The sequence below is a fragment of the Salmo trutta genome, unplaced genomic scaffold, assembly GCF_901001165.1.
Source record: "Salmo trutta unplaced genomic scaffold, fSalTru1.1, whole genome shotgun sequence".
NCBI lineage: Eukaryota > Metazoa > Chordata > Actinopteri > Salmoniformes > Salmonidae > Salmo > Salmo trutta.
The window spans coordinates 627,302-642,833 of record NW_021823154.1 but is presented as its reverse complement, the minus strand read 5'-3'; the positions used below and the strand labels follow the sequence as shown (position 1 = coordinate 642,833).

The 15,532-nt window shown below is 38.9% G+C and overlaps 1 protein-coding gene and 1 long non-coding RNA gene across 2 annotated transcripts in view; both read right to left on the bottom strand.

Annotated features, from left to right (window-relative positions):
- Positions 1 to 117: 117 nt before the first annotated feature.
- Positions 118 to 987, bottom strand: LOC115189455 (uncharacterized). The gene is made up of 2 exons (XR_003876914.1): positions 711 to 987; positions 118 to 190 (listed from the first exon to the last, which is right to left on the bottom strand). It is a non-coding gene; the product is annotated as an uncharacterized LOC115189455 (long non-coding RNA).
- Positions 988 to 14,292: 13,305 nt separating this feature from the next.
- Positions 14,293 to 15,532, bottom strand: part of LOC115189399 (NACHT, LRR and PYD domains-containing protein 12-like) — a 118,451-nt gene continuing 117,211 nt past the window's right edge. The window contains exons 20-21 of the mRNA XM_029748002.1: positions 15,148 to 15,430; positions 14,293 to 14,342 (exon numbers count right to left, since the gene is read on the bottom strand). Coding sequence (XP_029603862.1) covers positions 14,336 to 14,342; positions 15,148 to 15,430 — 290 coding nt within the window. The 3' untranslated portion in view covers positions 14,293 to 14,335. The remainder of the gene's footprint in view (positions 14,343 to 15,147; positions 15,431 to 15,532) is intronic.

Here is a 15,532-nt window from a genome sequence, read left to right as displayed (position 1 = left end):
CCTCCTCTCTCTCCCCAGAGAGACTCATTTTAGAGGCAGTGGTCTCCTCCTCTCTCTCCCCAGAGAGGCTCATTTTAGAGTCAGTGGTCTCCTCCTCTCTCTCCCCAGAGAGGCTCATTTTAGAAGCAGTGGTCTCCTCCTCTCTCACCCCAGAGAGACTCATTTTAGATGTAAGTCACAGCTCACTCAGCTACAATAAGAAATAACAGAACAGTCAATATTTCTGAACATTGAAGAACCAATAACAATGACAACACTTTTACGGTCTGTGGTCAGAGTTTAAACAGAGACTTCATGTTGCATTTAAACATTTACAGTCCAATCTGTTATTACTTTGACCTGGATCTCCATTAGCTAGTCGACCTGGTTGGATCCCCTGACTCCATAACAACAGCTGTCTACATGGGCTCCACACACAACTAAAATACATTATAGACATCTACTTTACATTGAAAGACGGTAGTAGACATTACAATGTGCAATCAATCACCTATAACAACTCACTACCTCATAGCCTATAACATCACATATTAATTAGGCTAATCAATATAAATCAACATAAAAGCCTACAATTATTATTCTTGAAAGTTGAAATCAGTATTGTAATAACTTTACAATTCTGCGGATGTTTAACCCCCTAAATCACCTCTCTCTACAATAGTCTAACTTCTCAAACACTTTTCTATAATAAATTGTAAAAGGCTACAAACCTCAAACATGTTTCTTCGACCGTTATTTCTCTACTTCCTTATAAAATGTTGGCTACTTCCCATTTCAACACAGTCGACGCGTTCAACACGTATAGGTTTATATTATATGTTCATATTTATGTAACATTAAGTCCCCTAACCCAGACGATGCTGGGCCAAATTGTGCGCTGCCCTACGGGTCTCCAGATCACGGTCGGTTACAGCCCGCGATCGAACCCGGGTATGTAGTGATGCAGTGGCTTAGACCGCTGCGCTACTCGGGAGCTTAAGTTAAAATAGTTGACAGATATTTCTTCCTAACCCTTTAAGAGAATAAAGCCTACACACCATCGTTTCTTGTTCTGGTTTAGTAGTAGCCTACAAGGTGACACGCATTGCTTTGTTATGCAAGAAAATGTCCAAAAATTGACACATTGGTTTGTCTGGCAAGTACGTTTGATTATGCAATGATAATAATAATTCAGAGCTGGACCGACTTTTGGAAACCCTGATTTAGTCAACATTTACATCGTTTATGTGCCAATATGTTGCATGTCACTTTTACTTGACCGACTGGACGAGACGGACTAGTTTGTTTAGCGACAGATTTACAAAATTCCGACGCACGTCGTCTTTCAGGAATTGAAACAACGCAAAGTGTCGACTGTGTTGGGGATCATCGGATAGCAAATCACGATAATGTGCAATCAATCACCTATAACAACAACTCACTACCTCATAGCCTATAACATCACATCATATTAATTAGGATAATCAATATAAATCAACATTTAAGCCTACAATTATTATTCTTGAAAGTTGAAATCAGTATTGTAATAACTTTACAATTCTGCGGATGTTTAACCCCCTAAATCCCCTCTCTCTACAATAGTCTAACTTCTCAAACACTTTTCTATAATAAATTGTAAAAGGCTACAAACCTCAAACATGTTTCTTCGACCGTTATTTCTCTACTTCCTTATAAAATGTTGGCTACTTCCCATTTCAACACAGTCGACGCGTTCAACACGTATAGGTTGTTTTTATATTATATGTTGATATTTATGTCATATAAAGTCTTCATACACTTCATGCAGGTGTTCAGCCCATAAATTCATATTGTATCTGGTAAAAGTGGATTTGTATTAATGTGATGTGATTGAGTGATGTTTTGCAGTGCTACCAGCAGAGGGCAGTGGGACAACAACCAGGTTCGGCAGAAGGACGCTGGACGGGTCATATCTGTGTTGTTATGGTAACATGATAGGATGGGGAACCAATGATAGACAATGATTCTGCAGAACCCAAAACAGACTGATTATAATGTCTAGTATATGATGTTACATTGAACTAATCACATTTATTAAAGACCAACTCACAGAGACACATAAATACATTCCATGCCTTTTCATTTTATTTATTGAAAATGTATTTAACAGGGATACTGCACATCAATCAACATTTCTGTTAATGTGACAGACTTAGCCAGCTAGCTAGTTTTCAACTGTAGTCCCTGGGCAGGTAGATAAACTTTAGAAGACGGTCCTGGCGCTTGCTGGACTTTCTTGGGCGCCCTGAAGCCTTCTTCACAACAATTGAAGCGCTCTCCTTGAAATTCTTGATGATCCGATAAATGGTTGATTTAGGTGCAATCTTACTGGCAGCAATATCCTTGCCTGTGAAGCTGTTTTTGGGCAAAGCAATGAAGACGGCACGTGTTTCCTTGCAGGTAACCATGTTGACAGAGGAAGAACAATGATTCCAAGCACCACCCTCCTTTTGAAGCTTCCAGTCTGTTATTCGAACTCAAACAGCATGACAGAGTGATCTCCAGCCTTGTCCTCATCAACACATACACCTGTGTTAACGAGAGAATCACTGACATGATGTCAGCTGGTCCTTTTGTGGTAGGGCTGAAATGCAGTGGAAATGTTTTTTGGCGATTCAGTTCATTTGCATGGCAAAGAGGGACTTTGAAATTAATTGCAATTCATCTGATCACTCTTCATAACATTCTGGAGTATATGCAAATTGTCATCATACAAACTGAGGCAGCAGACTTTGTGAAAATTTATATTTGTGTCATTCTCAAAACTTTTGGCCGCGACTGTACTTCCTGAATTGACTGGAATTTAACTTAAATTGACCGCAACCCTGACTAAGTATTGGTTTACCAACCTTTCTCAGTATATTTTTCAATTATGAATTCTCACACCCAGGGGCCATTGAAATCAAATCACATTTGTGCAGTAGTATCTAACAATACACAACAGTGCAGTAGTATCTAACAATACACAACAATATACACAAATCTAAAAGTAGAATAATGGAATTAAAAAATATTAAAATATGTGAATACACACTGACAGACAGACAGACAGCCAGACTCACACACAGACAGAAACACAGACACACACAGACGCACACACACACTCCTTCCTGCTAACTTTAGACCATGTGTATGCACAGTTTCTAGTGGTTGAAGAATTGCATTTCAAGAAGGCCAGTAGATTAGTATTTAGTGTAAATGTGGGATATGATGGACACGCTTATTCATAACAATAACAAGGTTAATAACAAGATGTAATCATTTGCCGTTAGTGAGAAGAGAGAAAATACATTTAGTTTATCTTTGCATTTTAAAATAATTAGAAATATCCATCTATTTCCTAGGCTTTTATTTATTTAGTTTCCATGATCATTGCATAATAAATTCCTCACCTTTTCTGTGATGGTTTCATTCTCACGAGGTAGCATATAGGCCTTCAACGAGGTTACCATTCGTCCCATCTCTCGTTTAATTGGACCCACTTCACAGCAGTAAATAGATAAGCTATTTCAAGGATTTTGCTCTATGTAAAATACCAGGGGCATCATTTGTAAACGTTGTCTACACACAAAATATGCCACAAAACATCCATTATAGTATTTCAACAATAGTTTCACCTCTAATTTAACTATTTACTGTAATTTAACTATTTACTGTACTTTATATGGACTGTTATTGTAACAAATGCACTGATGTGGTCAAATTATATATAGCCTGTCAAGGCATGTTGCATGAATTCACATTTTCAACATACAGTATATTAGGGGAGGCAGGTAGCCTGGTGGGTAGGAGCGTTGGACCAGTAACTGAAAAGTTGCTAAATCGAATCCACAAGCTGACAAGATACAAATCTGTCGTTCTGCCCCTGAGCAAGGCAGTTAACCCACTGTTCCCCGGGCGCAAATGACGTGGATGTTGATTAAGGCAGACTCAGCACCTCTGATTCAGGGTTAAATGACGTGGATGTTGATTAAGGCAGACTCAGCACCTCTGATTCAGGGTTAAATGACGTGGATGTTGATTAAGGCAGACTCAGCACCTCTGATTCAGGGTTAAATGACGTGGATGTTGATTAAGGCAGACTCAGCACCTCTGATTCATGGTTAAATGACGTGGATGTTGATTAAGGCAGACTCAGCACCTCTGATTCATGGTTAAATGACGTGGATGTTGATTAAGGCAGACTCAGCACCTCTGATTCAGGGTTAAATGACGTGGATGTTGATTAAGGCAGACTCAGCACCTCTGATTCATGGTTAAATGATGTGGATGTTGATTAAGGCAGACTCAGCACCTCTGATTCATGGTTAAATGACGTGGATGTTGATTAAGGCAGACTCAGCACCTCTGAATCAGGGTTAAATGACGTGGATGTTGATTAAGGCAGACTCAGCACCTCTGATTCATGGTTAAATGCGGAAGACACATTTCAGTTCAACTGACTAGGTATCCCCCTTTCCCCATTCTACACTTGACAAGCAGTTCCCTTATTCCACCCGCTGGCACTGTTCGTATGCATGGTAATGTGGCTGAACACTGTCAAGCTAACATTTATATTGATAAATCTCACACTTTGCGTGGTAATGATCCCTTGCATGGTTTACGTACAGATTATCTCTTACGTATGATTAATAAATGAGGCCCCTGGTAATGAATAATAACAAAGTGGATAAAACAACTAGAAAATACATTTTCTAAGTCTGCTAACATTTCCTCCTAAATTGTTACGAATGTGTAAAAAAAAAAGAAGAAAAAAATCACAATCATAGTGGGACTTTTATTTTGAAGGACAATCGCCAGACCTATTCTTGCTAGGTCTGGTTATTCATACTGGTGGAACGGAGGTGAAGTGAAGTAGCGGCACCATCGAGCTATAATAAGAGACCCTTTCCTCTACTTCCTTATAAATGGACTTCCTGTTTCAACACAGAAAGCTGCTGATAGACTGAGGTGGTTGTGTTGATATTCAGTCTCTCTCATGAACCTCTAACAGGAAAGCTGCTGATAGACTGAGGTGGTTGTGTTGATATTCAGCCTCTCTCATGAACCTCTAACAGGAAAGCTGCTGATAGACTGAGGTGGTTGTGTTGATATTCAGTCTCTCTCATGAACCTCTAACAGGAAAGCTGCTGATAGACTGAGGTGGTTGTATTGATCTTCAGTCTCTCTCATGAACCTCTAACAGGAAAGCTGCTGATAGACTGAGGTGGTTGTGTTGATATTCAGTCTCTCTCATGAACCTCTAACAGGCCAACAATGTACAATATATTCATAAAATACATTTCTGTGGTTTTAAGTTGAATGCCAAATTCTCAGAGCCAGTTAACCAGACACATTCACAGTGAGTATGCAAATACAGCAAGTACATTCCAATAACATCACAATACATGTTTACAATACATATACAATACATGTTTACAATACATATACAATACATGTTTACAATACATATGCAATACGCGTTTACAATTCATACACAATACATATTTCCAATACATATACAATACACATTTACAATACATATACAATACATGCTTACAATACAAAACCAATGCATGTTTACAATACATACACAATACATGTTTCCAATACATATACAATACATGCTTACAATACATATACAAGTTTACAATACATATACAATACATGCTTACAATACATATACACTACACGTTTACAATACAATACAATACATATTTACAATACAATACAATACATATACAATACACGTTTACAATACAATACAATACATATTTACAATACAATACAATACATATACAATACATGTTTCCAACACATAAACAATACACGTTTACAATACAATACAATACATGTTTCCAATACATATAAAATACATGTTTCCAATACATAAACAATACAAGTTAACAATACATGTGCAACACACGTTTACAACACATGTTTACAATACATGTACAATACAAGTTTACAATACACGTTTACAATACATATATAATACACATTTCCAAAACATAAACATGTTTACAATACAGATACAATACATGTTTACAATACATATACAATACATGGTTCCAATACAAATACAATACACATTTCCAATACATGTTTAAAATACATGTTTAAAATACATGTACAATACACATTTACAATACATATACAATACACGTTTACAATACATGTACAATACATGTTTCCAATACATGGTTACAATACATGTTTACAATCTCCTCCAATATGGTGTAATTTCAGATGGTAATCCTAGACTCTCCTCATCTCCTCCAATAGGGTATCATTTCAGATGGTAATCCTAGACTCTCCTCATCTCCTCCAATAGGGTGTCATTTCAGATGGTAATCCTAGACTCTCCTCATCTCCTCCAATAGGGTGTCATTTCAGATGGTAATCCTAGACTCTCCTCATCTCCTCCAATAGGATGTCATTTCAGATGGTAATCCTAGACTCTCCTCATCTCCTCCAATAGGGTGTCATTTCAGATGGTAGTCCTAGACTCTCCTCATCTCCTCCAATAGGGTGTCATTTCAGATGGTAATCCTAGACTCTCCTCATCTCCTCCAATAGGGTATCATTTCAGATGGTAATCCTAGACTCTCCTCATCTCCTCCAATAGACACTCCTCATCTCCTCCAATAGGGTGTCATTTCAGATGGTAATCCTAGACTCCCCTCATCTCCTCCAATAGGGTGTCATTTCAGATGGTAGTCCGTTTTCTAATACTCATTCTAACCACACTAACTGTACTATTTGTGACGTGATTTGAGTGTATAGTATGCTTATTGGTCATAGTATGATATAGTTTAGTATGCCAACAGTTCCCGGATGTAGTACTAAATTCGCCAAAATATTAAGTTTAAACGCAGAGGACACTACTTCGGTACTTTAGGTCCCATAATGCAATTCTTCAGGAAATGGGTGGGGCTTCTCATCGTTTTCAGATTTGAAGAAAATGGCGGAAAATATGTTGCCGAAGTCCAACGAGAGCGGATACAAATTCATTGCTTTAACTAATTATGACAAATGTTAAGAAAAGGTTGAGAAATGTAATAAAGTAATGACTTTTCAAATAAGTTACCTTACACGTTATGCTGGCTGACAATTTGCTAGCTACGCTGTCCTTACGAACCACATCATACCATTACAGCTGTATGTACCGGTATGTTAGCTACCTACCTAACGTTACAGTAGTTGGCTACTTATACATCAAACGTGCCAGTATATTAACTATAGGTTAACTAACTACTCAACGTTTATTGACTTGATTATTCCCGTCATTCTTAGCTAAATGGTATAGTCGTTGTGCTTTAGTAAATTCTCTCTGGCTCTCTACTCCGATTTCAGAGCATCTCGCCTGAGAGACCAGAGCGCAGAATAATGAATTTACGAGCCGCTCAACACCCGTTGAATATGGCCGGTGTCAGTAAACGTCGGCAAAAAAGCGTAATTAAATTGTTTCCAGCAGCACCAGAAAGCTCAAATCAACCCTACTCCTCAGCCAGAGCGTCCAGCACTCCAGATTGAATTTAATAACACGCCCAAAGTTGAACAATGTCTAACTAGTAACTTGTTATGCTAACTAGCTAGCAAGAGGTTGCATAGCAACAGCATCAACTTCCGGTAGAGAAGGCAAGGAGCTGGTCGGTTACAGTATACTAAAATGAACTAATAGTATGTAGTATATACTCACTAAGTATGTAGTATACAATATACTAAAATGAACTAATAGTATGTAGTTTATACTCACTAAGTATGTAGTATATAATATACTAAAATGAACTAATAGTATGTAGTATATACTCATTAAGTATGTAGTATACAGTATACTAAAATGAACTAATAGTATGTAGTTTATACTCACTAAGTATGTAGTATACAGTATACTAAAATGAACTAATAGTATGTAGTATATACTCATTAAGTGTGTAGTATACAGTATACTAAAATGAACTAATAGTATGTACTATATATTCACTAAATATGTAGTATACAGTATACTAAAATGAACTAATAGTATGTACTATATATTCACTAAATATGTAGTATACAGTATACTAAAATGAACTAATAGTATGTAGTATATACTCACTAAGTATGTAGTATACAGTATACTAAAATGAACTAATAGTATGTACTATATATTCACTAAATATGTAGTATACAGTATACTAAAATGAACTAATAGTATGTAGTATATACTCACTAAGTATGTAGTATACAGTATACTAAAATGAACTAATAGTATGTAGTATATACTCATTAGATATGTAGTATACAGTATACTAAAATGAACTAATAGTATGTAGTATATACTCATTAAGTATGTAGTATATAGTATACTAAAATGAACTAATAGTATGTAGTATATACTCATTAAGTATGTAGTATACAATATATTAAATGAACTAATAGTATGTACTATATACTCATTAAGTATGTAGTATACTAAAATGAACTAATAGTATGTAGTATATACTCATTAAGTATGTAGTATACAGTATTCTAAAATGAACTAATAGTATGTACTATATACTCATTATGTATGTAGTATACTAAAATTAACTAATAGTATGTAGTATATACTCATTAAGTATGTAGTATACATTATACTAAAATGAACTAATAGTATGTACTATATATTCATTAAATATGTAGTATACAGTATACTAAAATGAACTAATAGTATGTAGTATATACTCATTAAGTATGTGGTATACAGTATGTTAGTATGGGTATTCGAACACAGCTCTAGACTCCCCTCTCCCCCTCATCTCTGCACACTAGACTATCACCTCTAAACCAGAGACAATCACACAAACTCTGACTGTAGTTTTGGTCACACCCTCAAATGGCACCCTTCTCCTTATATAATGTACTGCTTCCCCCACAGCTCTGGTCTAAAGTAGTGCACTTCATAGAGAACAGGGTGCCAGTTGGGATTAGAGCCTATTTGTATGGACCAGTATGCTACACCTGGACATGGGCCGGTTTCCTGTATCCATGGAGCTGGGTTGTAGTGTCAGCCTAGTGACCGTTGCTTAGCGACAGGCGGAGGACTGACAATCAGCGATGCAGAACGAACGGAACTGAACTGTTTGTTTTTCTTCACCCTGTTGTTTTGTTTACCTGTTCTGGTTTTTGTTTACCTGTTCAGTGACAAGGGGCAGTAGATGTTTTTGCGTTACTGCTCTCTCTGTGTGTGTGTGTGGCATTTTTAATGTGTGTGTATTAGATGAATGCTTACAGGCTTCCCAGCCAACCAATGGTGAACAGACAGAAGCGTGGTGGAATTCTCACCTGAGTTAAAGGCTGATTACTAAATGGTACCCTATTCCCTACCTTTGACCAGTAATGCACTAGATCGTGACTAGGGGGCCATTTGGAAGTCAAACCAAGCTATACTCCTCATGACCCTTGTTGTTGCTCAATCACTAATGGCTGGGTTTTGGTTAGTCTTTAATTACTGGTATCTCTCTTCTTCACTTGTATCTCTCTCTCCTACACTGGTCTCTCTCCTTTCTCCACTGGTATCTCTCTCTCTATTCTCCACTGGTATCTCTCTCTCCTTTCTCCACTGGTATCTCTCTCTCTATTCTCCACTGGTATCTCTCTCTCTTTTCTCCACTGGTATCTCTCTCTTTTCTCCACTGGTATCTCTCTCTTTTCTCCACTGGTATCTCTCTCTCTTTTCTCCACTGGTATCTCTCTCTTTATTCTCCACTGGTATCTCTATCTCCTACACTGGTCTCTCTCCTTTCTCCACTGGTATCTCTCTCTCTTTTCTCCACTGGTATCTCTCTCTCTTTTCTCCACTGGTATCTCTCTCTCTTTCTCCACTGGTATCTCTCTCTTTCTCCACTGGTATCTCTCTCTCTTTTCTCCACTGGTATCTCTCTCTCTTTCTCCACTGGTATCTCTCTCTTTTCTCCACTGGTATCTCTCTCTGCATCGGTGCTCTCCCTACTTTTAACCTACTTCTCTGTTGTCATTTCTCAATCTCTTTTTACTGTTAGAGAGTAAAGGCTGAGTGTTTGTTTGTACCAAATGGCACCCTATTCCCTATGTAGTACACTACTTTTGACCAAGGCCCTATTCCCTATGAAGTGCACTACTTTTGACCAGGGCCCTATTCCCTATATAGTGAACTACTTTAGACCAGGGCCCTATTCCCTATATAGTGCACTACTTTAGACCAGGGCCCTATTCCCTATATAGTGCACTACTTTAGACCAGGGCCCTGTTCCCTATATAGTGCACTACTTAAATTATGTATTCAATGTAGACAAGAAAAATACAATAATTTGTGTGTTATTAGTTTAAGCAGACTGTGTGTCTATTGTTGACTTAGATGAAGATCAGATTAAATTTGATGACCAATTTATGCAGAAATCCAGGTAATTCAAAAGGGTTCACATACTTTTTCTTGCCACTGTATATACAACAGGTGTGTGTGTGTATTTATATATATGTGTGTGTGTATGAGGCATATGGACATGTGTATGTCCAGTGAACTACCCAGAAACAAAGACTATATTAACTCTCTCTCTCTCTTCTCTCTCTCTCTCGCTCTCTCTCTCTGTCTCTCTCATTAAAACTCCAGTTAAACAAGAGCATTATGGAACCATTTTAGGAACCAAAAACAATATAATTTCATTGCTATTATTAACAAAGAATTACAGCCCAGTTAGATCAGGGGTGTATTTAAGTAACCACTGTAGCATAATGGGGGGAAGCCTTCAGTGTAATCCTAAATGTTGAGTAGTAGGGTTGATCTAGGATCAGGTCTGTTTGCTAGTGAATACATCCCATGGTGTTGAGTAGGAGGGTTGATCTAGGATCAGGTCTGTTTCCTAGTGAATACACCCCATGGTGTTGAATAGGAGAGTTGATCTAGGATCAGGTCTGTTTGCTAGTGAATACATCCCATGGTGTTGAATAGGAGGGTTGATCTAGGATCAGGTCTGTTTCCTACTGAATACATCCCATGGTGTTGAATAGGAGGGTTGATCTAGGATCAGGTCTGTTTCCTAGTGAATACACCCCATGGTGTTGAATAGGAGAGTTGATCTAGGATCAGGTCTGTTTCCTAGTGAATACACCCCATGGTGTTGAATGGGAGTGATAATCTAGGATCAGGTCTGTTTCCTAGTGAATACACCCCATGGTGTTGAATAGGAGGGTTGATCTAGGATCAGGTCTGTTTGCTAGTGAATACACCCCATGGTGTTGAATAGGAGGGTTGATCTAGGATCAGGTCTGTTTCCTAGTGAATACACCCAATGGTGTTGAATAGGAGAGTTGATCTAGGATCAGGTCTGTTTCCTAGTGAATACACCCCATGGTGTTGAATAGGAGGGTTGATCTAGGATCAGGTCTGTTTCCTAGTGAATACACCCCATGGTGTTGAATAGGAGTGTTGATCTAGGATCAGGTCTGTTTCCTAGTGAATACACCCCATGGTGTTTAATAGGAGTGTTGATCAAGGATCAGGTCTGTTTCCTAGTGAATACACCCCATGGTGTTGAATAGGAGGGTTGATCTAGGATCAGGTCTGTTTCCTACTGAATACATCCCATGGTGTTGAATAGGAGGGTTGATCTAGGATCAGTTCTCCCCGGTCCAAATGATTCAGATTATAATTCTGATCCACTGTTACGAACCGGCTCATAGCCCGTAACAAAGAGGGAGACAACGTGGAGATATAGAAAAACATATTTATTAAATAAATTCAACTATATACAAGTAACAATGGGGTGTGTTGTCAGTAGTGGAAGGGAGTGGATGTGTTCACAGATGGTGATAATGAGGGCTGTTGAGAGGTGCCAAAACAAATGAACAAATGAAATGCCACAACCAAAAACAACAGTGTGTCTGGGTGGAGAGAGTCTCCTCAATGAATGGGGGAAAGGTGTATTTATCCCCGGGAGAGTCGTCACACACACACAATGTTTTTTCTCCATAACGTTTGTACACTGTTACTATCCATTCTACCATTAGGATGGTACTCCAACACTGTTACTATCCATTCTACCATTAGGTTGGTACCCCAACACTGTTACTATCCATTCTACCATTAGGTTGGTACCCCAACACTGTTACTATCCATTCTACCATTAGGTTGGTACCCCAACACTGTTACTATCCATTCTACCATTAGGTTGGTACCCCAACACTGTTACTATCCATTCTACCATTAGGTTGGTACCCCAACACTGTTACTATCCATTCTACCATTAGGTTGGTACCCCAACACTGTTACCATCCATTCTACCATTAGGTTGGTACCCCAACACTGTTACCATCCATTCTACCATTAGGTTGGTACCCCCAACACTGTTACTATCCATTCTACCATTAGGTTGGTACCCCAACACTGTTACTATCCATTCTACCATTAGGTTGGTACCCCAACACTGTTACTATCCATTCTACCATTAGGTTGGTACCCCAACACTGTTACTATCCATTCTACCATTAGGTTGGTACTCCAACACTGTTACTATCCATTCTACCATTAGGTTGGTACCCCAACACTGTTACTATCCATTCTACCATTAGGTTGGTACCCCAACACTGTTACCATCCATTCTACCATTAGGTTGGTACCCCAACACTGTTACTATCCATTCTACCATTAGGATGGTACCCCAACACTGTTACTATCCATTCTACCATTAGGTTGGTACCCCAACACTGTTGATCTGAAGCAGTGAACAAAGACAGGGGTCCAGCTCCCCAAGAAGGTTGATCATCCTGGAACTAGACTCAGTTCCTTTTCTCAACACCATGTCGATGATGTCACGTGCCTTCTCTGCCCTCTCAGCTATCCCCTTTAGTGAGTACAATTCCTCACTTCCTTCAGACAGAGTGAGTTGTAATCCCATAAAGAATCGAAGGAAGGTCTTTGGTCAAGATGTCAATGTGGTGATGTGTATCTTTGACTAGCCTGACTATCAGCCTCCCCATCTGTATTGGACAAGAGATCATTCCAGTTCATTCCCTTAATTGCATTTTCAAAACCATGTTTAGGTCCCGTGTGACTCAGTTGGTAGAGCATGGTGTTTGCAACGCCAGGGTTGTGGGTTCGATTCCCACGTACGGAGAAAAAAAGTCGCTCTGCTAAATGACTAAAATGTAAATGTATGTTGTGGAAATTCTTCCACACAGAGACACTCGAAGTCAATCTGAAATGAATCATTGTTTATTGTCAGCGAGCTGGAGAGGTTTCAACCAATCAGGATCTCTCCCTGGTCAGACCCAACTCAATGTACCATAGAACACATGTCAATCAGGATCTCTCCCTGGTCAGACCCAACTCAATGTACCATAGAACACATGTCAATCAGGATCTCTCCCTGGTCAGACCCAACTCAATGTACCATAGAACACATGTCAATCAGGATCTCTCCCTGGTCAGACCCAACTCAATGTACCATAGAACACATGTCAATCAGGATCTCTCCCTGGTCAGACCCAACTCAATGTACCATAGAACACATGTCCATCAGGATCTCTCCCTGGTCAGACCCAACTCAATGTACCATAGAACACATGTCAATCAGGATCTCTCCCTGGTCAGACCCAACTCAATGTACCATAGAACACATGTCAATCAGGATCTCTCCCTGGTCAGACCCAGCAGTTGTCTTATAAACGGCTATACACAGACAAGTTATATTTGCATGATTTAGCATAATTAATGAATCATTACTGTTATGTTCCATTCATGTGACCGACCAGTACTGGTTCATAACATTTAATTGACCAACACCTCACCAGTCTTCTTCTCTCTAAGCTGAGACCTTGAAACTGAGATATCTCCTTCTCAAAACAACGTCTGGGCTTACTGCCAAATTACAGCTACTGATAGTGAGGATTTGTACAGTCAGACACTTGATGAACACACAAATTAGTTTATAGAACAGCACATTAATAAAACACAGATATTTGTTAAAAGAATAGCACAAACATAAACATTTCCCTTACAATCATTTAAGTGTCTTTGTCCACAGACTAGGAGACAGGCCTCAGCATCTTCAGATTAGGTGAAGAAGTGTCTTTGTCCACAGACTAGGAGACAGGCCTCAGCATCTTCAGATTAGGTGAAGAAGTGTCTTTGTCCACAGACTAGGAGACAGGCCTCAGCATCTTCAGATTAGGTGAAGAAGTGTCTTTGTCCACAGACTAGGAGACAGGCCTCAGCATCTTCAGATTAGGTGAAGAAGTGTCTTTGTCCACAGACTAGGAGACAGGCCTCAGCATCTTCAGATTAGGTGAAGAAGTGTCTTTGTCCACAGACTAGGAGACAGGCCTCAGCATCTTCAGATTAGGTGCTACAAAACAGAGGATGGAGGAGAAGGGAAGAGAGAGATCAGAAAGTATGGAGAAGAATGAGGAGTGAGATACACCTGAGATAATGATGTGATGATGGTCCTATGATACACCTGAGATAATGATGTGATGATGGTCCTATGATACACCTGAGATAATGATGTGATGATGGTCCTATAATACACCTGAGATAATGATGTGATGATGGTCCTATGATACACCTGAGATAATGATGTGATGATGGTCCTATGATACACCTGAGATAATGATGTGATGGTTCTATGATACACCTGAGATAATGATGTGATGATGGTTCTATGATACACCTGAGATAATGATGTGATGATGGTCCTATGATACACCTGAGATAATGATGTGATGATGGTCCTATGATACACCTGAGATAATGATGTGATGATGATGGTTCTATGATACACCTGAGATAATGATGTGATAATGGTCCTATGATACACCTGAGATAATGATGTGATGATGGTCCTATGATACACCTGAGATAATGATGTGATGATGGTCCTATGATACACCTGAGATAATGATGTGATGATGGTCCTATGATACACCTGAGATAATGATGTGGTGATGATCCTATGATACACCTGAGATAATGATGTGATGATGGTCCTATGATAGAACTATAATAAGAGTCATTTATTACAGACAGCAACACAAAAACATGCTTCCATTCTGAAAAAGACTTTCTCTTTGATCTGGGTAGCTATGTTTTTATTTGACCTATATTTAATCATTCCACATATTCAAGGGAGGGAGAAAAGAAAACGCTCTTACCTAGATTCACTCAAGTACTTAACAAGATGGTGTTCATGTTCAATGAGAGCTTTGAGACAAGCTCCCGTCACTTCTGGTCCTTTAGGGAGGACTGATCTCAGTAGTTCTCTCATTCGGTCCTGTTCAGTTGTTTCAGCTTTTATTCTGGAGTACTCTTCATCACCAATCATGCTCTTTGACGACAGAACATCTGCTATTGGCATTGGGTTTTTGACTCCCTGAATGAGTATAGCCCTGTGTTTCTTCAGAAACTCCTCAGCAGGAATCCCAGGGAGTGTTAATGCTGAAGGGGGGTGAATTAAATGAATATGTCTTTAGGGTGAACAGCAGAATTAAACCATTTTTTTGTCTTCCTATAAGTCATTGAAAGTAGATGCCCTTTTCC